This window comes from Abramis brama, assembly GCF_963993115.1.
Source record: "Abramis brama genome assembly, chromosome: 1".
NCBI classification, from domain to species: Eukaryota; Metazoa; Chordata; class Actinopteri; order Cypriniformes; family Leuciscidae; genus Abramis; species Abramis brama.
In genome coordinates, this window is record NC_139963.1 from 40,128,320 (window position 1) to 40,153,932 (window position 25,613).

Genomic DNA, 25,613 nt, shown 5'->3' on the forward strand with positions numbered 1-25,613 from the left:
ACATCATGTTGAATGTAGTACGTCCGTATTACATTCATACTACACACATTCATACTATATAAAACTTCCTATTTTAGAAGTCGTTAAGTAATTACTTATTCAAAATAAGTACAATGCAGCCAATGTTACGTGTGTACCTTACTTCTTTTCACCACTGAATCCTGATGGTTTAGAGGACAATTTCTCTGAGTCGCCCCCTGTCGTTTCAAAGAATAGTACAATGATGAGCGTGTCAAGTATAAATGCCTCGTCCGTTTGTGGAGGAGCGCACGCAGTCAGCGGAGGCTCGTGGTGTGGAGCCAAGCGAAAGTAAAAAAGGCCCACTTGATATCTAGAACACACGTAAAACTTAGATAGGGCTTAATATGGTGTTTTGTGTTCAACAGATAAAATAAATATATGATACCGACTTCGAAATACATTCTGTCTTCATTTACTCCCCAACGATGACTAAATTTTCATTTTTGTTCTCTTTACAGAGGGTCTCTGTGTGTGAATTTTTTTTACCAAAGCTTTTACTTTTAACAAAGCCTGTGCATTGAGTGCTCCATTTCCTGATTTAAGAGGTACTTTATTTTTTTCAGCTGTTCTTTGCCTCGTCCCCGTCTAATGAGTATGATTAGGAAAAAAATAAAAACCTCCTAATAGCTCAGAAGAATGAATCCAATTTCACAGCAGTATTTAGGACGTGTCCTCTTTTAGGCGGTTGTTTTGCATCATGTACTTTCAGAAACTTTCTCTAATGGGCAACAGTATTATATAATGTTTGGGATCCATGACTGTGCAAATATGTACAAAACATTACTCTGCAAGGATTTGCTCTTGACAAGTGCGTGTCATTTAGGTTACTGTGCATGTAACAGGCAAATGTCACCTTCTCCATTAGTTGACGGAGCTGTCTGCTACGTGGGTCTCGATTACACATGTTCTGTGCTGGAGCCACAACGGTGCAGATACATTTCCCATCTGCGTCCTGTGCCGAGCTGTAGATCTGCCAGCCCTCCTCTGGGCTCGGATACAGGGCCTGCATAGAGAAAGAGATGAAGAGATGAAAAAAAGAGATAGAGAAGGATGCATGGAGAGACAGAGTAAATTGCATGAGCAAAATAGAATGTGGCATCTGTGAGAGGAGGAGGTTTTGATCAGCTTAGACACTTGGAGGAAATAGAGCCGCTTTGGATCGATAAAGCTGCTTTTTCACTGGAGGTGGAGTCAGGAGATGGATGTCTTGAAACAGTATACATGCTCAAACGTACACACACAGACACACACACCCCTAACCCTAAAACATCGCTTAATATAAGCTGTTGGGACCAAAAAAATGTCCCCACAAGGATTTCGGATATTGCCTTCAGGGATGCACCGATCATGTTTTCTCATGGCCGATTCCAAATTTTTACTAGCAAAGTGGCCCATTCCGTTACTGGTTGCCGTTTTTTTTTTTCTTTAATAAATTTACTTTTTGTTTATTTGCTCTATTACAAGCCAAAATGGCCTTTTAACAAAAAATTTTTTGTAGTCATTTCAAATTAGAGGCAACCACTTCCAATGGAAAATTGCAATCCAAACAAGGATGCTACACACATGTAGCATGAGCAATCGTTTTTGATTTAAACAGGATTGTGTAAGAATGGTCTGACTAGGGATGGGACGATTACCGGTTTCACGATAAACCACGATAAAATGTACTGACGGTTAGTAATATCGTTTAAAATTTAATTATCATTAAAACCGTGTTTGATTATCGTGATTTTATATCCTGTTCAGCCAGCAACAGTCTGACGCAGGCGCAGCGGCAGCGCGCAATGTTATTTTTTATTCAAGAAGGAATTGCGGAAGGCAGTGACCGTGCTCGGGAGATTTTTCAGCCTTTTAAAATAATCAATTCTGAGGTGTGGTCATATTTTGGCTTTAACAAAAGTCCTGAGGGAAACTTAATCGAGGATGGTCACCATGTCAGCAGAACATGCACAAGAAGTCGCTGCAATAGGGGGAAACTTCAGATCTGCCGAGTCGTCTTGTGTGACCATCACCGACTGTTGTATAGCGAATGCAAGGCAAGTTAACTTTGACCTTAATACCAAAACTACGTCTGGGCAATAATTGGGCATAAAATGTTGTTTTAAGTTGAATTATTTTATATCAATCACTTGAAATAGCCTAAACGTGAAGCTTCCGCAAAGAAAAGTTCGCAGCAGGCTTAGCCAAAGACAAATAATAAACAAGTTCAAACAAGACTATTAAGAGTGACATTAAAGGGATAATAATTTATTCATTATACACGTTTTACCACATAATTACGGGGACATTGAATTGAGATAAATGTTTTAAATCTTATCTGTTTATAAATCCATTATTACAGCGTACAAAACAATCGTTCAGACAAAATGATCACAACAATATTATCAAACTCTGTAAACAATAAATCAACTCTGATTTAATTTTCAATACAATTAAAAACGGAGACGCAAGACGGCAAGTTGTAGCCTATTTGAATGAAACGAGAAAGCGCGTCCGTTGTGATACATGTTGTAACGTCTGTCAGAGAGTTTGAAGTCTGCCCAGATGAAGAATACATGACAGTGCAAATGAACTGGTAGTTCAACGAGACTTTTATAGATGTTTTCTCTCAGTTAAGCACACTCTTCATACATGTTGAAGAGCGAATGTTAAAAGTGAAAAGAAAACACTCTAAAACACGCGACAAATCAAAGGGGAAGTAAACACATTATAATAAAACAACGGTCAGCAGTAGAGCGGTCATCTTCCTCTTTGCGCGAGCATTCTCACTCTCAATGTGCGTGCGCGCTCACATAAAAACAGCATGCATGCAATAACGTACGCCATAGAAGAAGTTATCTTAAAGGCACATCCAAATTCATGTCATGAACACTACTTAACACTAGGTGGCCGTTACAATGGATGTGCGCTGTGTTATAATGCGTTGCTATTGACAACCGTCATTATAAGGAAGGAAATGCCTTAAAAAGTGTATAGAGCTGCTTGTTTTAGTTGTTGTTTGTTGATTTTCAAATATAAAACATGTAAAAATGTCTTAAGTGTGAGCATCAACTCTTTTTAAACACTTTCATCTCGTTTTAACAAAACCGTGATATTATTGATAATCGTGATAATTTTGGTCACTATAATCGTGATATTAAATTTCCATACCGTCCCATCCCTAGGTCTGACTTTAGCGTTGACAGATTATGCTACATAAGACACGCTTGCACAAAACAAAAACCGAATGAAAATTCACTCTCTGCCAGTAGGTGGTCGCTTATGTAACAGCAGCAATTTCGTTTTCTTGGTTTGCGCTGTGCACAAAGCAACGCTGCGCTTATAAACTACTTTATACGGAGGTAAGAAAGTAAATGCCATCAAACCTTTTCTGAAGACAGTTAGTTCCCTTCAGAGATACATTCATATAAACCCCAACACCAATTCAATGTTTATATTTTTCTTCCTATATTTCATGCATCGCAAAGAGTGAGCTTGTTGTGCCTGGTACTGTATTTTCTCTGTTCTCCTCTTTGTGTCCGTCATTCGGCATGTCCCATCTTTAGTCGTGTTAACGTCCTGTCCCATCTTTAGTTGTGTTAACGTATTACTTCATAATATTTCCACACAAGTGACATTTTGGGAAATGATTGCAATGCAGTTTGTGAGCAAGTCCAGAATAGAGATCAACCGGTCGACCTGTGCATCTATAATTGGCATCTTTGTGGGGACATTTTTTTTCCCAATGTTGGGAATACACACACACACTTTATGTAGACTTTCCATAGGCGTAATGGATTTTATACTGTAGAAACTGCATATTCTCTCCCCCTACACTAACCCTACCCCTAAACCTTTCAAAAACATCCCTTAGTATGATATATAAGCTGTTTTCCTCACTGGGCCCGACCAAATGGCCCCACAATGTCAAACATTTTACTAGCTTTACCTTTATGAGGACATTTGGTCCTCTTAATATAGGTTAAACAAGAACACATACAAATGACACATGCATTTTTTTTTTCTTCATTTATTTTGATTATTGATTTTTTCTAAATCAAAATTCACAAACCTTTCTGCTTTTTCATTAATTAAATAGAAAATGTTCAAACGTCCATAGTTCCCTTTCTAAAAAAATAATTATAAAAAAACCCCCGCAAACAGACATCAAGGTTATATTGAAGTATTTACAATGCCACTAAATGGGTCAATTTTGGGCGGATTTAAAAGCAGAAGTGTGAAGCTTATAATTTTAAAACGGCACTTACATTAATTCAAGTATAAATTAATTGTTGTAGTAATCAACATTTTGGCACAAATGCTTTTAATTGAGCTTAACTTGACTAAACCAGGAATATTCCTATAAGACAATATTTGGTATGTTAATGAAGGTGGTTTTCAGGTTTTACTATCCCTAAAGACTAAAAGAAGAATAAAACTAGATTGGAAAAGAACAATTGATTGTCAATAAAAAGGGATAGCATTCACAAGAAAAAGGAGTGGCAATAAAATGTCTCCTCCTGCTCTAACCTTCCCATTTTCATTCTTTCTTACCCTCTACGGTGTTTTTCAATCTCTCTCTCTCTCTCTCTCTCTCCCCACACTTCCCCGATCAGATTAAATGACCGAGAGGACAGAGAGACTATGTGATTGGAGAGTAAAGCAGCAGCCGCCCCAATGAGCTCACTGTCACTTCCCGTCACATCCTGCCAATCCCTGCCACTCTTGTCTCTTTCTGTCTCCTTCACATTTTCACTCCCTCCACATCCTTTTCTTCCACACTCTGTCCTCTCCTCACCTTCCCATCTGTCCCTTCTTCCTGTGTCTTCGGCTCTGTTTGTCCCTGAGCAATCTCTCTTGCTCGCTTACTCAATTTAATTCAAATTAGAGCAGTTCAACTCAATAATGCTTTATTAGGCTGCCAGGCAAATGTAATATCACAAAATCAAAAGGAATTGATTTGTAAATTTAGGTGTGAAGGTAATAAAAAATACAGGTTCCACACGTAAATAATCACAATGAGTGTAATTCATTCAAGTCAAATGTATGTGTATCTCCTTTCCCAATACATACTGTTTCAAAACAGCTTTACAGATGGTCATACTGTTATGTCTCAATAATGCCTTAGTGCTTTAACATAGAGCAAGTTTTAGGGCTAGGCGATATGAGGATTTATATTGCGATAATATGAGTGATCCTTCAGGTTTAGATCTTGTTCTATTTTTATTTATAGTGTTGTCTATATCAGTGCCTAAGTTACTTGAGCAAACGTATGAGCGCTCAAAGGCAATTAAGAGATTTAAATGCTGGTTGGCTTTGTTCTAAGTGAGAGTAAGCAATTCTCAAAAAGCTTTAATGAAAATACGATTAGTTGTCGCAGGTGAAAAGTCTGAAAAAGTCTGAAATGTTCTCCTAAAGTAAAAACGTATGCTATCCTTGTGCTCAGCTCCTTTGACAAACAACTCTGATTAAATCAAGCCATCTCAATTTCTGTGTTTTGACAGTCTTTTTCTCATTCGACAATTTCTTTGACTTCTCTGCTAGTCACAAGTAACATGCACATTTTTGATCCCTTTGAAGATCTGTGTTGATTCGTTGTGGAGTTGCAAATCATTTGAACCGTCTAATGATGCTTGTCTTTTCAATTTTATCAGTTTGTTGAGTCTGGAGATGCGGGCGAAAAATTGATTGTTGTTTTGATTAATTCTGGCTTGAGAAAATTTCTCTCTGTGCATCTGTTTCCCCAATTTATCCTCCATCTCTGTCTCTCCCCTTGAGCACATTTTCGTTTAGGTAGCATGGGCTCCCTATTTTCAGTTACAACCTCTCTTTTTCTCTCTCTCTCAAAAGAAAAACAAAAAACAAAAGAAACAACCAAAACACACCAACACGATGAAATGACATTAAAAATTGTAGGTCTAAAAATACACCAAACTGTTTTTTTTTTTTACCCAGCAGATTAGGACACATATGAAATCTCCCATCTCATTCCAGCGAAGGTGCCTGCAAAGCCTGAAGGTATGAGAGACAGACAGACACACACACACACACACACACACACAGTCAGTTCCTGGTGGTTCAGATTCGATACGGTTGGTCTTAGCTCAGTCATTTGCCTCATTCCTTCTGTTCATCTAACCTCTTGCTTGTTGATTTGCATCAACAATGCCACATTTATTATAAATTGTTATAAACTGTTATAAATGTCTCTCTGGGCATTGTGCTATTTTTCTGTCCAGTCTGGCTTTCAGCAGCTGTCAAATCTAGCAGGGTCCGCGCTTTCCGTTAGCAGTGATTTTCTGTGCGTCGTGTCACTGTCATCAAACACTTGCTGAAACTGCTCTGCCATCCAGGCTGGAATTTTCCCAGGTGAGCTGATGCAGAAATCCAACCGTCTCTGCGAGATCAGCACGGACAGGTCTTGCTCCGAGACGGCGTGCGCTGACACTACGCTCTGCTGACCACTCATAGCCGACATGAGACCAGCCCAAGCATATCTCGCCCTGGCCTGAAAGAATGAGCTATTGCTTGGGTCTTCGATTCCCAGCCCAGTGTATTACCACCCTAACATTTCATCATCATTCTCATTCCCATCCCGACCGACCTGCGGCTTTAGTGTCTGAGCACGTCAGATACGGTTAGCATCGAGCTCCGACTCAATCTATACGCCAATCTGCCACCCGCAGTCCCTCAAGAGGATAAAGCATCCATCATCAGTGCGGTACATGCACCTCACATGTTAAACATCAGCGTGGCACGTGTGCCCATCCGACGGGTGGAAGACAAAAGCCGCATAAATATGCTTTCTGTTCATTAATGTTGCATAAATGTTGAGTTTTAATTTAAGAACTGATTAGAATCACCCCTGGACTCATTACCACCCACCAATTCATTCTGCTGTAATTTCCTCTCATCTACTGCTAATGGCAGAGTAGAGTACGGGGGGCACACTCTCTCTCTCACACACACACACACACACACACCATATCACTTACATATGTGTGAAGCATCTCGCCCTTATTTTGATGATCCCATCCCATCCAGCATCTGTATGTGGGTGCATGTTACGGAATAGGCCAGTTATTTATGAACAAAGAGGTCAGATGTAATGAGCAACGGTTTAATTAGTAACGGTTGAGCTGCCATCCGTAAACGTCAGGATGAGTGTATCTGCATGCATCTGTTTTTTTACCTCTCATTTGCATTTAACACTCGGCAAACGATCAAATTACTCAGTGATTTGTCAGTAGTGCGCAGTCTATTTGCCGGCATTTAAGACGACAAAGCGAGTGAATTAATGATCAGTGAAGTTGCTGATCATTCGTTTTTTAATACTGTATCTTAACCAGGTGCGACACGATGAAGCAGAGAGCAATGAATGGTACGTCTTCTATGTTCATTTCAGTTGTTGTTCTAACCTGCTGTGGTCATGGTAGGTGATGAGCAGGACATTTTGTCAGCTGCTTAATTTCAATTTATGTCGCATTGAGCAGGGTAATAACCCTGTCTGCAGTGAAATCATAGTGGTCCAAAATCCATATACACATAACTGTAGATTAACTCTTTCCCCGCAAAACACAGAATTTTCTGTTATTTACAAGAAAATGCTTCCCCGCCAAACACGGAATTTTCCGGGAATCCGTGTTTTAGGTGGTATACGGTAGGGGGCGCTATGGCACATCTTCTGAAAGAGTACTTAATCTCCTGATCAAAACACATATGAAGAAGATGTAGAAACAAGCGATCACCAACATTGAACAGCATATAAATCAAAACAGCTGTTAACAAATGAGATGTCGGCCCAGGACGAGCTATAGGACTGTGAAGCTTTCGGGGTGTTTGATGGACTCGATTTACTCCATCTATATTTTGGTCATCGTTCTGAATCCGATCTAGATGTAGTCTATGACAAAAACGTGATTTTCTCAGCGTTTTGCTCAAAATGTTGCTTTTTTAATATATTTCTTTTTTTATTAAAACTATTATTTTTTGTCTATTCTTTCTTTTGATATATTGCATGTTCAGATATCCATACAACAAAATCGCTGGGGGGTGGCTGGCAACTTTAAAAAAAAATAATTAAAGATGCACTCAGTCATTTATTAATTTTTAGTTTTACACAAAGATATTAATAATAGTTTTGAAAAGAATGTTTAAAAGCATGTACTCTTATAAGAGATGAAGATGCGAGTCATATCTGAAGCCTGATAAAAGCCATTTTATTCGACGTTGAGCGGGTTGCCTCAAGGGGGCGGCCATTTTGAATCGCATGACTCACTGGGTGCATTCTCAATCAGCTCCCTAGCTTCCAAGGTAGTGAATAAGTATATTGTGTACATGAATTCAGGCACTGGTAAGGACCCTGGCTCACTACACATTGGGACACTAGCTATGTTTCTATCCAAAGTTGCGAATTTAACTTGTGCGCTAAATGGGAATTTCGTATTAAACATTTGCCAATAAAGCACCGTTTCCATCCAACCGAAGAGTACAAAATCGTCACTTCCTGATAAATTGGCACTAAATATCAATAAGAAAAATGGAAGTTGTTGCAGTAGGAGAAGCCACTGTATATTCATTTTTGTATTATATATATTACTTGCACCGAAATACAATAAACACGGTCATGTTATCTTATCGGAGGCGGATGCCTGCTGTTCGTGAACACAGTCATGTAAGACAGTTCTGGGAGGTAATTATACCAAACCACTTTGATGACAGACTTTGTTTAGGCTTTTCAGAACGACCCAAAACAGCATTTCAGATGCTTTGCAACAAGATTGGTCCGCTGGTTGGTCCAGTTATGCCGTCCCATTGCGTCACATGACTTTTTTTGATGCGCATCGAGGAATTTATTCGTTAGCCTACGCATGCTTTCTTTTCGGTTAAAAAATTTATCCGAATGAATTGAGTGCATACACTTTTTTATGCGCATTTTTAGAATTTATGCGCATCTTGGCATTTCAAGTTTCAATTTTTTTTTTTTTATATTATATAGCACATTTAAAAAAAGCAAACACAGCTGACCAAAGTGCTGAACAACACAAAAAACAAAGAAACACAGGGCAAACCACACATTAATGACAGAAACTCAGTGAATTGAAAGACAAGAAAGAAAAAAAAAAGGTTTTAAGAGGCGATTTAAAAACAGTTAAGGACTGTGCCGATCTGATATACGCCGGAAGGCTGTTCCACAGGCAATGGCAAAGGCTCTATCTCCTCTATGCTTTAATCGCGATCTGGGGACAGAGAGAAGTCTCTTCTCACCGGACCTCAGATTTTGTGTGGGATTGTATAGATAGAGCAGCTCAGCATTTCCATCCAGTGTTTTTTTTTTTTTTTTTTATGCAATATCCCGAAATAGGCGCATAAAAATAGGTGGATGAAAACATAGCTACTGATGACTATTTCTGGTGACATGGCAACGTCCTCTTTGTACAACACCACTACTGGTATTTATGAACAACAGCAAAACTGATTGTAACTTTTTTGCTACGCTATTTTAAGTTCATTATACTTTATTGTAACATAACCCTTCAACATATCAGCTGTAAATAAATTCTAAATGTATGTTCACTACCTGTCTATCAGTGCATGTTTATGCTGAATTTTTTTTTCTACGTGTCATGATATGTATTGAGTTGGTTTGTGTGATTTATGTTCTATGCTTCAGAATTTCCGTTAAGGGAACATAGTTCACACTGTAAGCCTTAGTGCTCAATTCCGATTCATTGTTCAGATACGATTTTTTTGTGTAGCTGTTCACTTTGTTGTTTTAAATGTTGCCAATATCAGATTCCAGTGCGAATAGATTATGGTCCTGGACTGACCCTCATGAGCAAAATAACGATTAAAAGACGTCACGCAGCACGCTGTCACACATAAGTAAACACAGAGGACAGCATGAGTAGCATGAGTGCAGAATTGTGATGAATGTTGCTCTAGACTAGAGTGACGTCAAAGTCGCAGGAATTCCGATATGACTGTTCAAACTGAGGTCGCATTGCAAATATGGAAGTGACACAAATCCGAATTGAAAAGATCAGATTCCATGTGGTTTGTGCTGTTCACACTGTCATGAGAAAAACAGATTTGAGAAAAAAAAAAAATAATAAAAAAAATATAATCGAATTTGGGCACATTTACCTGCTGTCTGAACGTACCCATAGTGAGCATCGATGCTGCCTGGTTTTCACAAAGCATTGTGGGACATTTTAGGGAATGAACGTTTCAGTGCACTGGAAGGATTTTGCGATTGAGACAGCCCTTAAAATGTCTGACTCCCTGATCAGTGCCCTGAATACTGAACTAAGGAGCTGATAATGACGCACCTACTTCTACCCCTATTATTGGATGCTTTCCAATTAATCCTGGCTGACTGTATGCTCTTGAAATGGAGTCTGAAATTTCATAAATGTAAATCTTTGTGCACATGAATGATCGAGCAAAGTCGTATTTACAAGTGGAGAAACTCAGAATTCTAAATGATGCACGAGTCGCTGAGTTGTGAGGTTCAAAGGGACGTATCGGTTTGAAACATTGCAGAGACACTGATCTATAATATTCATAATTCATATATTTATTTATATACCTATTATTTATATTTATTTACCTTGTATAAATAAGTGAAAGAAATTAGTAATTTTCATAATTTTTAATTCAGGAAGTTGGGTTTATTGTTTTGTTTAGGATAATTCCATGTTTTTTCCCGACTTGAATGTGTGATGTCGTAATAATGAATCCCTGACTCTGAGGTACGAGTTTCCCAGGTGCCCTTGAAGGCAGCATTAGAGCATTGCTACAATGGCATCAGTAATGAAAACAATTTCTTTCACATAATAAATCAATATAAATCAACATAAACATAAGCACAACATAAAAAATGATCATCACGTATCTTATCTTACGTAGTTTTGGTTACTTTCTCACCTGATGGGAGATCAGAAATCAGTTTGGCACATTTCAGTCAATAGCGATGACGTCATTGCTGAATAGTGTATTTGGCACTATAGGTTTGCTTAACAACACACACACACACACACACACACACACACACACACACAGACACTTACCCTACCCTTAAAGTCATCTTCATTTATATAGCGCTTTTAACAATGTAGATTGTTTCAAAGCAGCTTTACAGAGATAAACGTATAATTTAAGGTAACATACTGTAGATTGTTTTGGCTTAATAGCAGTTCTTTAATAAAGTTATTTTCCAGCTAAGGTTAGTTTTGATTGATTCGCTTCCTGTCGCAACGATCATTTGTTATTACACACACACACACACACACACCTCCTTTGTCCTCCAACACTCTGTGTCAAGGCATAGAAATGTCAAGGCATAGAAAAGAGCAAAGTGATCGCTTCACCAAGAGATCCTGAGCAACAGACCAAAGGAGGACAGAACCTGATGTGAGTGCAATAGATAACGAACTACCGCAGCTACTGTTTGTGTGAGCGGAAGGGAAAGAAACACAGGAAAAAAAACAGAGAATGAGAGAAAAAGAGTGACAGCAGCGAGAGAAAGCAGAGAGCTGCTGAGGGGGAAGATGCCGAGGTCTAATTTCAGACTCAGAGTGGCAGTTTCTTACTCAGCCCAACCGCTGCCAAAGCCTGACACCAGCTCCATTACATGCCCAGCCCTCACCGTGAGCCCCACAAGCTTTCCCGCACCGCTCGACCTTTACAAGCCTCGATCCCGCAGTCTGATCTTAAGCCCTGGCTTGGTTGGAAACCATCACACACATCCCAGCTACCCAGGTATCGACGTCCTATTGAGAAAACGGAAGGTGATCAATAGGCACTGAGAGCAGGAAGTTAGGGTCAACTCCCATCTCTGGGTTTCCTCTCACTCGCTGTCGCTACTTCTGCTTGTGCTCACCAGCTAGCCTTTACTTTGAGGCCACCATTAACATACTACGGAAAGGATTAACTAATTACAGTGGCACGCTTGGCCCCCATGGTGTCTGTGGGATTGAACTTAGGGCGGTTTTCATTAGACTGACCTCTGAGTTTGGCACTGTAAAGTCTGGACATAAATGAAATGTAAATCTGTAAGGTCTATTTCATGAAAGTGACAGGAAGTCCATTACAGCTTTTATAAGCAGCGTGTGGTATGACCAGTTGTTTTCAACAGAAAGACCTTTATTGGCGCTATGTGAACCTGAGTTTCCACAGTAACAAGGAGAGAGAAAATTGCCTTATTTTTCTCCTCAGATGTCCTTTGGTGTGTTTTCGTTCTCCCGACCCTTATTTTTTCCCATTCTCGCTCTCTCTTTTTCATCAACAAAAGGCTTTGCACTCAGCTTTGTGATTATATCACCCTGAAGCCCAAAATTGACAAAATTTGACCCAAAGTCTCTACTCTAAACATGGATGTGAGCTGTGCCATGGCTCTGAGTGCTGCTTCTATCAAAACATATGTCCATGACACTCATGGACAACTTTAAAGATCAAGCATCCTTGTAAAGCACAGATTCTGATGCAAAATGAACATGTCATGCATGCACACAGTTACCAATGTTCCCTCACTAAGCTCTAAGATACACAACTAGAGCAGTATAAAACTGGTGAACGAGATATTACTCTGTTTGTCCTCTGAGAGCATTTAGATGCTCAATTTCCTACAGGCATTCTTAAAGATTGCCCTGCTTTTGACTCGGAAAATAAAGGATTCAGGATTCAATTTTGAGCATGGCATTGATAATCTGACAGAGAAGTTTGAAGTGCTTCCTCTCCTACCTCTTCAGATCTGCAAAGGTGCCAGTCAAGGGACTGACGAGATCTTGCTTCACCAGTTTCTTAATATTAATATTCATGTGAAGGTTTCTCACAGTCTTTCAGCTTGTCGTCAAAGACATCAAGAGTGTTGAACAGCACGTTTCTGGGGTGGAACTATGAGGTTTATATTACATGGAGAGAGCTAGCATTCCCATTCATCTGAATGGTAGTTGCTGAGCTGCCATCTTAGCTTATGGGATCACAGATCTATATAAGCCAATCAACTGAACTGTAAAAAACACATAAATAATCACTCTTGGGCTCCAGTAAAATTATGTCATGACTGCACTGATTGGCTAATGCACCACCACAACACACATAGCCCCAAAACATTCACTAGCAGCTATCCTGAGCTGTGACTCAAAGGCAGCAGCCTGGAAAAATATAAACTTGAAAAAAAGAAGAAAAAAAAAACAGTTTAAGCTCCATTTTATGCTTTAAAGAGCGTTCAAAATCCAAACTGTCGACTGGCAAAACATTGACTATATGCATATATACTTGTAAAAAAAAAAAAAAAAATTATGTAAAAATAATGTAGTAAAAATGCATGGTTAATTTTGAATGACCGCAGATGGAGAAACATGCTTCTCACAGTCAGATGGCGTAGTAACAGACTCTACCAGCAGGGGCTAAAGAGGGCAATCAGCAACATGTGAACGCTTTGTAACAGCCCAGACAGAGTAAACACAGCTGAAGACTAAGGTGAGTCTGATTGGATGTCTTTTCTAAGGCTGTAAATCTCAACATTGTCATCTGTGGGTGTGTGTAGCCAATGTGGCTCAGCCTCACTTTCTCATTTAGAGATCCCTGGTGGGCAGCAGCAGCTGAGCAGAGCTGTGTTTTGGTGCTTTCATAACAGACAGCCGCTCCAAAAAAATAATTCCAATGCTCCATGTTTCCAATTCCCACAGAGTCAGTAGAGTTTAGTAGAATGTTGTATCTGTTGCTCATTTATGCATGTCGGTCTCCGTGACGTTCTTTTATTATTTTGGTCCCATGAAAACAAGAAACGGCGGCTGAGATCAGTCACGTGGGCATGTGGCTTTGTTAAGTGTTTGTGTTCATTACACGTTTGTCGCAGATTGTCCTACGGCTTCTCACTCGCATCTCATTTATTTTTCATAATCGAGGAGACAGTGTTAGACTCACCCTTGAACCAGCAGTATTCACCACACACGCACATGCAACAAAATTGTTACCCATCATTCATTGCGGTACTGAGACATTGCTGTATAATTGCTCTTATGCAGCTTTGCACTTTACTGTGTATGTAAAGGTTGTTTCCTTACCTAGAGTACATAACAATAAACTTCCTGACATCTATTGTCACTATCAGAAATACTTTTTCTCCTTAACTTTCAAATTTTTTATTTGTATTTATTTATATACAGTAGCACATTTAAAAAGGCGAAGTGTAATTTTTTGAATATTACTATTTCAGATTTTCTTTCATTAACCTGAAGAAAATTATTAGACAGCCAGACTTTGACCTCATTCAAACAGACCAACATGTACTTCAAAAGACAGATCATTTCCAGCTTTAAGAGGTAAATATAACTGTGTGCCATCTGCATACATATGATAAGACATAGCGGCGGCAGATGGATCTCAGAGGGCACATATACAATAAAAACAGCATAGGACCCAGAATAGATCCTTGAGGAATACCATATTTTAAGGGAATGAAGTGTTTGCAAAATCAACAGAGAATGTTCTATCCTAGATATGAACAAAACCATTTTAGAGCTGTCCCACAAATGCCTACCTCATACTCCAGACGTTCTCAGAGAATCGAATGATCAACAGTGTCGAATGCGGCACTGGGATCCAACTTAATTAAGACAACCGCCAGCCCAGGATCATATCATATCAGCTGCATATGGAGTGAGTTTGATGTGAGTCTACCTGTTTGAATAATGGGATAGAATCAGGTAAAAGAAGCAGTTCGGATGTTTGGAAAAAAGCGTTTTAAAAAATATGTGTGGTATTACTAGTAGTGCAGAAATTACACACTCCACCTTTAAGTGTAGTGTTGATCTTTACATGTGATGAGTTCACATGAATAAGCAGTTGAGCTGAGAAGGGCAAAAGAGAAAGTGAAGCGGAGTGTGATTGTTGCTCAGAGCTGATGGAGTATGGCATACTTAACATGTAACTGTGACATAATGGTGGACTGGACAGACATGCAGGTCCAGATGATCATGGCAGAAGGAGTCCATCAGTCCATCAGTCACTCTGCTTCACAGACCACACTTCCATTCTGCAGCTCATTTCGCATGATCATCACCTCATCTCAGGAACAGAGGGATGCATCTCTCTTCCTGACTGAGAGCAAGCTGATTTTGAGATTAGATTTTGAGTCTTTGCAAAGCCAGATTGCTTTGGATGGGTTCACACTTATCACAGAGAATAAATTAGTCCCCGGCATGAGAGTAACATCTGTCTAATGCCTCAAATCTAAAAACGAAGGCCTTTGCTTTGGGGAAGAATGTTTTTACGTATGCTAATTTCCCCTTGGTTTTTTTCCTTGAGGTGAAGTGAGGCAATGTTTTAAAGTGATTGCTTGAAATGAGATACGTAGCAGTTAACGAATGCTAATGTGTTTTGGGTAATGATGACTACCGATAGCGGAGCATCAATAGGTGCCACTTTAGCTAAATAAATAAATGTTCTGAATAATTTTGGCTCATTTTCCAATAGTTTCCAGTGTTACTTGATATACAGTAGGTGTTATCAAATTTCTGGAGCTTGCACCCAACCTGAGCTTCAGATTTTCAGGATTGAATAGAGAACGCCTTTTAAATCCCAATTCAGTTCTTTGATTCAAATTCGATTCAAATTTAAGTAGCAAACACTTGCAATTCAAATTTTAATATAAGAAAGGAAAAAGGAAACGAAATTCCAAGAAATTCATACCCAGCAAACATTGACTTTTAAATTGAGCTGAGTTGGAAAGTTTTGAAAAAAGTCAAACAAAAAAATAAGTTTGAAGGTAGAACAATAGATTCATTTACCAGAGAACACTTCAGACAACAGCGTTTTGTGTTTTTTAAAAAGGGTTTCAAAGTAGAAGTTTTTGAAAACTATACCGTTATCGTCTTTGTGTAAACTACAAAAATTCTAATTTGTGCAAATGGTGACGTCATGTGCATGCGTATTACGTGTTCAATCTATAGGCTTGTAATGGACATTGCCAACTCCGGCTTGGGCATTTGTTTTCGCGGATCGTTTTGACAATGTTGTCGTCTGTATGCGAAAAGCTCAAAGGAATTTTGTTTTTTGTTTTTAGCACATCGTTGTCATGTAAATGTATCCATAAATTTATACTCATGAATTGAAAGGGAGCCAGTTCTTCAATTCTGAACTTCACCTAATCCTGATAGGCTCTCATTTACCCACATACCGAGCTTAACCCCTGGTGACTATATCTATGGCCTGTCTTATAGCAAGACCATTGGGCAGACATGAGCACATGACTGGATGAGTAATCAGACTTGATATAAAGCAGAGTTGGTGTTGACTGTAGAGCTCTGTACATGGTAAACATCTCTCTCTGTAGGAAAGCAGCTTTTAGCTTGTGATTAGTAGTAACAGTCTTCCAAAGCGAGTGTGAATGTGTTAGACAAAGCCGTGATAGACAGTTTCTGCAGACTCCATGGAAATCAGCGTAGGCATTCTGACCGACCCAAACGACCCCTACAGCGTCTCCTCTCTCATCCAGATGGAGTGTCATCCCTGGCCATAAGCTGTGCCGAGTAGAGCTTTTATTGAGGGGCAGATGCTTAGATACTACACAGATACCCCAGGCAGTCTCTCAACCTTAATGATCCAGAAAACATTACAGGGATCACATCTCACTCTCACTCCACCTACTTACACCTGGTCCCATTTTTCAATAGCCAACATTTGGAAAACACATAAGCATACACAACTCACAGATGCAAGATAATTACTCACACACTGACAGAATTGTGAAGGTTTAATTTCAGCCAGAGCTTACTTAACAACCTTAGGATATAACAAGGTGCTTAGCTCAAGAGTCTTTCTTAGATTTGAATCTTGTCTTTCTGTGTTTTTACTTTAAATGTGGCAGCCTTGATGCTGCCAAAGGCCTGTCCTCTCTCACACAAGGCACTTAATTCAGTTATGGACAGAGACAAAGTGCACAGTTCTCACAAAGAAGTACAGTGGATTTGATTAAAAAACAGGGAGCGAGGGGGTGGGAAAAAGAGAATTGTGCCTCTTCAGAAGAAAAGAATTGGCTCAGAAGCTACAAAAGTCTAGCCTCATGTCTCAGAACCATCAGCTCCAGCAGACGAGCCGCTGCCCCACAGAAACAATCCTGCCTCCCTTTCCTAATTTGACCTGAACATCAGTCATGAGGCACTAAACTCTTCTCTCCCTGCCAAGTGAGGATATCCTCGCAGGAGTCATGAATCTCGCCAGGTATAACTTCCTCGTCTATCATCTCCCACTGAGAATCACTCATCCACAGAAGTCATCAATTCCTCTGTAACCAACCCCCAAAGCCAGACACGCATTCAATTTACCTGCCTCTCACCCTGAAAATCCCTCTAAAAGCCTGTCTGGCAAATCTCTTGAGGATCGTAACCACAGAGGAGTGTAACTGCTCTTTAACACGAAGGTCCTGACTCTTTGGCTTATTCAGATGAGCAAACAGACACATAAGAGAGATAAACAGACAGGACAAGAGTAGAAAAGCGGAAGGTTACGCACACTGACGATCCTTTCCGAGGTGCCTGCGCGGGAGATGGTGGTTCCGTTAAGCCCCACCAGCGAGGGCAGTGTCTGGGACATCCAATTGGTGACCATGGCCATGGTGCTGAGCACCGCGCCAATCTTCAGGAGCGGAACGCTCATGTCGTCCCCCCGGCCGGCCGCCTGGCCCTAGTGCCCCCCACGCTCCCTGGAGCCGGAGTCCAGATGCAGCGCGAGAACAGACACGAACCTGATGCGTCCTCCTCCCTCTTCCTCCAGCCAAGCGACGTGTACACAAGTCTCAAATCCAGCTCACACGCACCAGCTGCTCAGATCCGACAGCATCACAGCGATGCACGACGCGCGTTATTCTTCAGCTGGAGAGCGACTGTCAGTGCCTGATTCACACTCTTCCACTCCCTCTCCCTCCCTGCCTTCTTCTCTCTCTCTCTCTCTCTCTCTCTCTCTCTCTCTCTCTCTCTCTCTCCTTGCGCTCATTCAAGATGCCGTGCTGCGCATTGGCTGCATCTATCTCTCTCTTTCTCTTCCCTCCCCTCCCCTGCCTCTCTCCAGCCTTGTTCCACATCCATCCCTCTGTCTTCCTCCTCTCTGGCTCCTATGTCCCTCTTGATCCCTCTCTTTTGTGAGCGCAAAAAAATCAGAGGCAGGGGAGTTGTGCACCAGATCTTTGCAACAATCAGCTGTTTGAAGCAGTCACCGTTTGAAGGGTTTGTCTTCCCTCACAACTGCACAGAGGCGGCTCACAGCTCGAGCTAAATTAGGATCTCTCGCCATGAGTGCATTGTTTATATGTGTGTGAAGAAGAGGAGTTTTACTCCCGGAGTGTTTAATGAGGAAGAGGATGAGGCGTTCCAGTTGGCGGCTTTCCCCTGACAGCTCATCAATCTCGTGTGCAGCTGACACTCCCTTAATCAAAGAGTAATGGGAAATCTGAATGCGGACGGGTATGGCACTGGTGCTCGGCACTAACCAGAGCTGACTGCAGTCCATCAGCAGCCCAGCCATGCAGGCCACTCTCACTCTCTCTCGCTTCCATCATCCCCAGTCTGGAGCCTAAAGCCACATAAGTCACATAATTAAACAGATGAGCCGCGTGGCGGCTGTTTAACCTTGAGCGATGGCCTGTTGGAGAACTGTCATTCAAGCCTTAAGTAGTATGCCTACTAAGTATGCACAGTGCCTCGTGTGTTACTTTCAAAAAACAAACAAATGGCTTGTTTTATCTTCACTAGTTTTCCTCAGGTGTTTTCTCTCAGACGTGTTGAGAGTGACTTCTGAATTGCAGAAGTATAACAACAATCAATGAAAAGTGACAGCTGCTTGAGACTGTGTGTGGTCTCAACTCACCTGATGCATCTGTCCATTTTCCTGAGTTGAACTAGCTCAACACTGCCATCATGTGTTTGTATCTGAGTACTGCATCTACAGTGAAATAGCCCATTAAAGACAGGCTACTGTATGTGTGTTTTCAGTGTTAAAATACTTTTTTGAGCACCTCTGTGCCATGAGTTTGGAGTGGGACTACCTTGCAGATGGAAGTATTTGGCGAACCTGACTAATTACACACAGACACTTTAAGGTTTGCCTGACAGGTGTAATGCAGCATAACTTAGATACAAATGTACGTATCTTATCTTACGTATCTGTGGAATATACAATTATAACTAGTCACAGTCTGCTGGATGCTAGGCTTCCAGAGCAATCTGTTTTGTTTGCTTTTGTGTCACATCAATAGAAATCCAAAGGTTACACTGAACAGCATGACCTGATTTCTCAGTGAAATAAACCACACTAAAATGGATTTTCAATGGCAAACCACCATTTAGAGAGACTGAGATGATTCAGTTTTAAGTTACAGTTATGTTTTGCCTTAGCAACAAGCCACTTTATACATAAAAAAAAGTATAGATGAAAATTATGTCATCATTTACTTGCAGTGTTTTTCCATACCTATGACTTTCTATCTTCTGAGGTGGGACATGGGTGAGGTTAGGGACAGGTTTGGTTAGGTTTAAGAGTGGGTTAATGGGGAAGGCAAAGACACTTAACATAAAGTAGGACCTAGTATATAAAGTGGGAGCTGGAAGAGCATGTTAGCAATGCCCAAGGTCAATGGGTATGATTGTCACAGGAAAACCAGACTGATAAAATATACAGCCAGAAAGAACAGCATGTTTCTTTGCATAAAAGCATCTGCCAAATGCATCAATGTAAAAATCTGTAAAATTGATCTGCAACTGTTATGACATAAATCTAACACCTCACCCACAGCTTTCAAAAGCTTTTCAATCACGCAAAGAGAGAGCAAGCAACACTGTTTCATTTAAATGACCCCAAAAACAATGTTTCTCTGTGTAGGTTTTTTAAGTAGGACGGATCATTTTCACCCACTTGAATACGCTAACCTCACAAACTGAAGGTTTTCACCACAGCTACATTAGCCTTCTGTACGAGTGAAAACACCGAGATGCTGACAGTTCATCTGAGGCTATTTAGATATGGAAATAAATTGAGTAGCTATCCAAATACTGTCAGATGTACTTAGCACTTGCTGTATTCTCCATTACCACAGTATATTACTCTGGGCCTCATAAAAATGTATCAGAGTGAGAATTGATTTTTGGAAAGAGGACAAATGATCTTCTGATTCCTCTAATCATTAAAGTAAACACAAAATGGTCCTTCTCAGTAACAAATACATTTTATGAGACCATTTGTGATAATGAGGCTTTACATTTATAAAGTAGTTTGTTTCTCTGCTGAGGTCCACTAGAGGATGCTGTTGTTCAACAGATTGCCACTTCAACAGGTAAGGCCCCATCTCTGGTAGAGATGCCCCATGGCAAGGAGACAAATGCTTTTGTTCAGAGCAATCAGGATCATGGCTTTGCCTAAATGAGATCAAAGGGAGACTCAACAAGGGCTACGGTCACGAAATGGTTTTCAGTTCTTTTTGGAGTGCTAGATAGAGTTAGATATGTGCTGATGACAACTAGTCATAACTGGTAAATGTTTATGTGGTGGAAGAGGGAATAAAACAAACAACAGCAATAATAAAAAAGCCCTGAACTGTCCAAAAATTTAATCAGAATGTTTTTGACAGATTTGTGAGGACAAAAGCATCGAGTGTCCCGAAATGGCCTGTAATTTAAAATAAGTAATAAAACCTTAAAGACAATACAAAGTCTTAATAATTCTTCTAAAACAGAATCAGTCAATACATCTACTATATTGTAATGAAATTCTAGCTATATATACATTAAAGTAGCTTTTATAAATGTGCCTTAGAAAAAAAACATTACTGGTGTTCATCTTGAGACAAAACAAAAAAATGACATGGACAAATTTTAAGATATGTCAGTGCAAGTTGCTTTCAGTTAAATCAGCTCAAACATGCATTTTAGGCTACGTCTACATAAATCCGGATACATTGGAAAATGGCGTTTTCGTTTAAAAACGCTCTCCGTCCACACTAGCATTTTCATGCGTTTTCCAAAAGTTTCTCATTCACACTAAAACGTCAGAAAACGCTAAATTCACCTTGATGCGCATGCGTAAACCCTCACAAAAGCTCACTGAGATGATACAGACAGGAAAATATATAATAAAGTTATCGTGCAATTCTTCTGGCTAGAAAATTTTATTTAGCAAAATATCTCACCATTTACTGATGCGTCCAGGTCGCACTCACTCACCATTATATGTAGGCTATGGCCTTAACGCAGCTGCTCTCATGTTTTGCCGCAGGACAGCAAATGTGAGTGAATTTTCTGTCATCTTTGCATGACTGTGATATGAAGAGTGTGCAAAGTAACATATTTTATCAACTGTGTGAAAGTGAATAGTACATAACAGGTACAATACCAATAAACCATAAACATAAATATCTATTGGTACAATATGCGTCACATGACTAAACATGCATCATCGTTTTCAACTACCTATATCTGTTTTCACAGTCCACACTACAATGCGAAAACAGGGTTTTCAAATTTATCCACTTTGGAGAGAGTTTTCGAAAAACTTTGTTTTCATTCATAAAAATGCCATCTCAGTGTGGACGGAAGGGCAAAACGGAGAGAAAAATATGCATTTTCAAACGAAAAACATTAGTGTGGACAAGACCTAGTCTGCTAGTTTAAGCCTTGCCTGTGAAACTGAGGTTAGGTGTTTTAGTTAGGAAATGTACTAGCAGGGCTATGCTAACCAGTCAAACACCGACCAATTGATTTATATACAAATATTCTTCAATCCGCTCCTGTTTGCGGTTGTATGCACAGAACAATTTGAGGGTTAATTTAACAATACAGTTGTCAATCCCAAAATCTGACTGTGATCCGCACGGTTGTGTATTTTGTGCTGCAGTCATGAGCTGCTGTTGAGTTTCTTCCCTTCTTGCCCCGCAGGCCTCTCAGTCTGCTATTTCTGTCCACGGCGCTCACATCCTCATTAATGATCTTACTCATATTCACACACACACACACACACACACACACACACACACACACACACACACACACACGCGTCTTCAGAATGCATTTGCATAACAACACAAGCAGTCACACACAGCACACATATACACACAAATCCGTTCAAACGCAGGAAGGCGTGTTTATCGAGCACTCAATGCTAAACATCCATTTAAAATCTGACCGTGGTGCTTGCCTTCAGGGCTTCTGGTTTAAAGGGCATTTTTAATCAGTTCACACAATTTAAATGAACTTCAGCTGCAGAGTGCAGCGCTTCTGGCGGCCTGCAGGTGGCAGTAAAGATCTAGAGTTTCCCAAACGGCCTCAGAAGCTCTCCAAGGACACGGATTTACTATTCAAGAACCTGTGCCATAATAAATGTGTCTGCTCGGCGTGTCCGTGTCGTTGTCTTTTAAGCGTTTTCCTACACCTGCACATGCACACAGAATTCAACCCACAACACATCAAATATTCACTACTCTCAGTTTGCAGGCAACAAACTACACAAGGCATTGTTTTCTACATCAACAAGCCAGCCCTGAACTCGTTTTAAAGGAATAGTTCACCTAAAAATTCATATTATGTCATCATTTACTCGCACTCATATCATTAATACCTGTATAACATTCTTTCTTCTAGGTTATTTGATGTTTTCAGAAGAAGTTGTTTTATGGTGCTTGCTTGACATAGTCCACATTCACTTCCATTATGTACAAAATTACTCTTTAAAAATGGATCCTATCTGTTTCGTGGAAGAAAGGACGTCATACAGGTTTGGAACTACATTAGGGTGACAGAATTTTTATTTTTTGGTGAATTGAACCCTAATCACAGTGGATTTCACTTCACACAATTGTAATGCATCTATATGCAGCTCAGGTTTGTACCGCAGCTGTTCCATACAGCTTTGGTTCATGTGGGATTTTACGGCAGATCCCCCTACACTGTGGACGCTCGACATGCAGCGTCCATCTCACTTTCCCTTCTGCCAGCACTTAACTCCTGCCCAAATCCCGCTAAATAATGCAGCCCGCCAACCGCCAGCACTGGATCCTGCAGCGTCACAGCACCCTGAACACATCAACTCCCATTACGTGTTCTGAGAAATATTAGTGCTGTGATGTAGGCCTGTTACACATTTATCCATGTGCTACAAACAGACAGTGACAGTGCTGAATGAGGGATGACTGAGGCCACTGGCTGGTTAAACTTGTCTCCCTATGTTATGCCAACGTTACCTTTCCCTTGATAAATGTCTAAAATGGTAGTATTATTGAGCTGGTGCTCAGCAGGGAACAGGATGTTCTGTGAGATGGAGCACTTTGGTTACAGAAGAGGTTTTGAGAGTTCATGCTGTAGGAATGCAAGTGTGTAATTTCCTTTCATGAGTGATGGGCGAGAGTATAAGCTTAATGTTGAAGTTAATATAATATCTCCTATTGCAGGTTAATGTACAGTGTCAATTATAAGTATTTCAGTTTCAGCTTGTTTTTTTTTTAATACTTTAACTGTATTTGTTATACATCGGCCAAAAAAAAAGTTACTGTTTGGATTTAAATAGGCAAATGCTTGAGAGTCTATGATTGGATCATTATTGCAGTGATTATTATGTTTCTATCATGTTATATGTTTGGCATCAGTTCTACTAACCCTAATTGATAGAGTGAGTAGCTTTTCATTTCTTAAACAACCATGTAGGAAGACGCATCATGGCCATATTCCAGGATGACAATGGTTCATCAGGCTCAAATTGTGAAAGAATGGTTGGGAGGAGCATGAAGAATCATTTTCACACATGAATTGGCACATCTGTGTTCAGACCTTAAATTCACTTAAAGTCTTTGGGATGTTCTGGAGGAGACTTTACAGAGTGCTGGACTCTGCACTGACAATACATGATCTTGACCGAAGTTTTATGCACCTCTTGATGGTAATAAATGTTGTGATGATATTTCCATCAATTCCAATTCCAAAGAGGCACATCAATTTTTGTATCTTGTATTACAAATGTATTACACTTTAGTCACAAGTAGACTGCGTATGGCCGTTTGGCCGGAAGGTAGAATTTTACTTGAATTTACTTAGAATTTAATGTGTTAAATATTAATATTTTTCTTACACAAAATCGCTTTGCTTCAGAAGGCCTTTAATAACCCCGCAGAGCCGTGTGAAGCACTTTTATGATGGATGGATGGATGCACTTTTTTGAGCTTCAAACTGATGCTTGCAATCCAATCCATTGCCATTATAAAACTCGGAAGCGTGAGGGTGTTTATTAATATTAGAGGTCGACCGATAGTGGATTTTACCGATACCTATATTTAGGTTTGACCGTACATACCGATAACCAATTATTCAACTGATATTTTTTAAAATGGATACTGGATTAAAAACAAACATAACACTCCAAGTAAAACAGTGCTGAACTGAAATGTGCTAAATGAAATAAATATATAAATATGAATATATTAAAATTAGAAGTTCTACAGAACGAACTACAGAAAATAATTTAAACATTAAAATATTACAGGTCAAATATGTGTTTCTTTTGCTATAACCTAGAAACATATGTAAATTTCATAGGTAACACTTTGCAAGTCCCATTTGTTAACAAGGATGTATTAGCTAGCTTTCATGAACTATATGCATTATGCAATATACAATATATGTTTTTAATGCATGTATTAATATTTGAGCAATACAATTGTACCTTGATCATTTACGTTACAGTAGTTCATAGTAAATTAACTAAGGTAATAACAGATACAATAAAAATCAAAACTCAATTTAAAATGTTACTAAATTTTGAAATTAATGAACTAACAATGAATAATACTTCTACAACATTTATTAACCTTAGTTAACTTAATGCTAAAAATGGAATCTTATTGTAAAGTGGTACCATTTCATATAAATCCAAAGAGTCATGCTTAAAGATAGCCATATTTAAATAGCTGCAAAGGCCAGCGCATTAAAATGACATAAATGTAGACCTATATTACATGTGTAGTCTCTCACTTTATTTGCTTCTATTTTAGAAAACTTGATGACTATCTAGTCAAAATAACAATATGTATTGTAGTGATAAAAAAAGAACTGAAATTGAATGCGTTTCTGATTTATGTTTCTGTCGTCTACAATGTTGAGAAATCACGTCACTAGCTTTAAATATGCAACTTCGCCGGCTAATGAATGCATACAAGTGACCAGCTGGATATAAACTAATGCAAATAGATGGTAACAATTGTGACATAAAACATTTGGGTGAGGTTTGCGTGTGTTTTTGAGGTAGCCACTACTAATGTTAGAGTCCTCTCAGGGACATACTGCTGCATACAAACATACTGCTGTTCTTTCTCTGCTAATGCAGCATTTAGTCAACAAATTAATTACAGAACCGATGAATCGGTCGACCTCTACTTAATATAACTCCGATTGTATTCGTCTGAAAGAAGAAAGTCATATACACCTAGGATGGCTTGAGGGTGAGTCAATCATGGGGTAATTTTCATTTTAAAGTGAACTACTCCTTTAAAGCCCCACTAGGTAGGAATTCCGTTTTGGTCAAACAACGACCTCTAGAGTCGCTGTGGACTACTTGTATTTAACGTTACTGTCGTA

The 25,613-nt window shown here is 39.6% G+C and overlaps 1 protein-coding gene across 2 annotated transcripts in view; it reads right to left on the reverse strand.

The window, feature by feature from the left end:
* Positions 1–25,613, reverse strand: part of olfm2a (olfactomedin 2a) — an 88,945-nt gene that overhangs the window by 22,125 nt on the left and 41,207 nt on the right. Inside the window, exons 1-2 of one of the 2 annotated variants that reach the window (XM_084113911.1) lie at positions 17,521–18,063; positions 875–1,024 (exon numbers count right to left, since the gene is read on the reverse strand). In XM_084113911.1, the coding sequence (XP_083970037.1) occupies positions 875–1,024; positions 17,521–17,664 (294 nt within the window). In that variant the 5' untranslated portion in view covers positions 17,665–18,063. Of the gene's footprint in view, positions 1–874; positions 1,025–17,520; positions 18,064–25,613 lie in introns of those variants that run through there. The other variant, XM_084113912.1, reaches the window with a different exon arrangement.